At 45.8% G+C, this 1,857-nt stretch overlaps 1 protein-coding gene across 2 annotated transcripts in view; it reads right to left on the bottom strand.

Moving 5' to 3' along the window:
- The window catches only part of LRRC39 (leucine rich repeat containing 39), a 22,054-nt gene extending 20,572 nt beyond the window's left edge, over positions 1–1,482 (bottom strand). For both annotated transcript variants that reach the window (XM_008064710.2, XM_008064709.2), the window contains exon 1: positions 1,296–1,482. In XM_008064710.2, the coding sequence (XP_008062901.1) occupies positions 1,296–1,408 (113 nt within the window). In that variant the 5' untranslated portion in view covers positions 1,409–1,482. The remainder of the gene's footprint in view (positions 1–1,295) is intronic.
- Between the last annotated feature and the right edge of the window lie 375 nt (positions 1,483–1,857).

The raw sequence follows: 1,857 nt of genomic DNA, 5'->3' as shown, positions 1-1,857 counted from the left end.
TTTTTTGAGGCGGAATCTCACACTTTCTCCCAGGCTGGAGTACAGTAGTGGCACACTCACCACCACTGCAGCCTCGACCTGTTGGGCTCAGGCGATCCTTCTGCCTCAGCCTTCCAAGTAGCTGGAACAACAGGTGTGCACCACCACACCCGGTTAACTATTTATATATTTATATTGCAGAGACAAGGTCTCATCATGTTGCTCAGCCTGGTCTTGAACCTTTGGGTTCAGGCCATCCTCTCACCACTGCCTCCCAAAGTGTTGGGATTCAAGGCGTGAGCCACTGCATCCAGTGGACTTTTCATCTTTCAAAAGTAAGTAAGCTGAACATGGTGGCTCATGCCTATAATCCCAGCACTTTGGGAAGCAGAGGCCAGAGGATTGCCTGAGCCCATGGATTCAAGACCAGCCTGGGCAACATGGTGAGGCCTCATCTCTATAATTAAAAAAAAAAAATTAGCTGGGTGTGGTGGCACATGCCTATAGTTCCAGCTACTTGGAAGGCTGAGGCGGAAGGATCGCCTGAGCCTAGCAGGTCCAGGCAGCAGTGGCTGTGAGCATGCCACTGCATTCCAGCCTGGGTGACAGAGTGAGAATCCGACTCAAATAAATAAATAAAATGGACAAAATAATGACACTGATATGTGGCAGAGATGACTCATCATCCCCCCAGTATTTCTTACTCCTCTTCTTCCTCAATAATAGATCCTGAGCCTAGAGCAGCAGCTCATGCCTATAGTCCTAGCTACATGGAGGCTGAGGCAGGAGGATGGCTAGAGCCCAGGGGCTTGAGTCCAGCCTGAGACCCTGTCTCCAAAAAAAAAAAAAAAAGTAATAATAGATCTCTCAATTGAACTGGGTGCAAGACCTCACTCACCCACCCTCTCTTGCAGCCAGATACAGGTGATGAGAAGTTTGGGCCAGTGGAATGTTAGCAGAGTCATGTGTGCAGGTTCCTGCTAGCTGGACACAGATATGACAGTTGTGGAGGGAGGGTGGTTCTATTCTGGGCCATGAGGGAACCTCAGGAATGGAAACCATGTGTGGTTGAGCAACAGGACTGATGATGCCAGAGTGCCTGACACAGTGAAATGTTGTTCCAGCAGCAGATCACTTACCAGAAAAGTGAACAGATCCTTCAACCTTAGCAAGTTCAGCTTTAAAAAAAAGTTAAATTTAAAGAAAGAAAGAAAAGTTGGCCAGGTGTGGTGGCTCATACCTATAATCCCAGTGCTTCAGGATCATGACATTATGAGTTTTCATTAATTTAAAATAGTAAATAAGTTACAGCATACTTGAGTTGAAATTGCTTTTCTCGCTTCAGGTCATCACTGTGCTTCTGTATTCTTTTTTCCCAAACTTCTTTTACAGCATTAACAGCCCCAGTACAAGCCACATGCTCTGTCATGATTTCTCCACATTGTCACCAGCTTCCTTAGGTTCTGAACAGCTGAATCACAAACACCATTTCAGAAAGGACCTAATTGAACAACAAAAAAAGGCAGTGTGTCTCAGAATGTTCTGGAAAGCCATAGTGATCATAATAGCTAATATTTATTGAATATGTTCCAATTCCTCAAATTATTTTGTATAGTTTAAATATACAGGCCAGGTGAGGTGGCTCACGCCTATAATCCCAGCACTTTGGGAGGCTAAGGTGAGAGGATTGTCTGAGCCCAGGGGTTTGAGACCAACCTGGGCAACTTGGTAAGACCTTGTCTCTACAATAAATAAAAAAATTAGCCAGGTGTGGTGGTGTGCACCTGTAGTTCTGCTACTCAGGAGGCTGAGGCAGAAGGATTACCTGAGCCCAGCAAGTCGAGGCTGCAGTGGCTGTGAGACTCTGGCTCAAAAAAA

The sequence above is a fragment of the Carlito syrichta genome, unplaced genomic scaffold (genome assembly GCF_000164805.1).
Source record: "Carlito syrichta isolate Samal-C Ts95f unplaced genomic scaffold, Tarsius_syrichta-2.0.1 Scaffold307934, whole genome shotgun sequence".
Taxonomy (NCBI): Eukaryota; Metazoa; Chordata; class Mammalia; order Primates; family Tarsiidae; genus Carlito; species Carlito syrichta.
The sequence above is the reverse complement of the archived record's forward strand: the minus strand, read 5'-3'. Positions and strand labels throughout refer to the sequence as shown.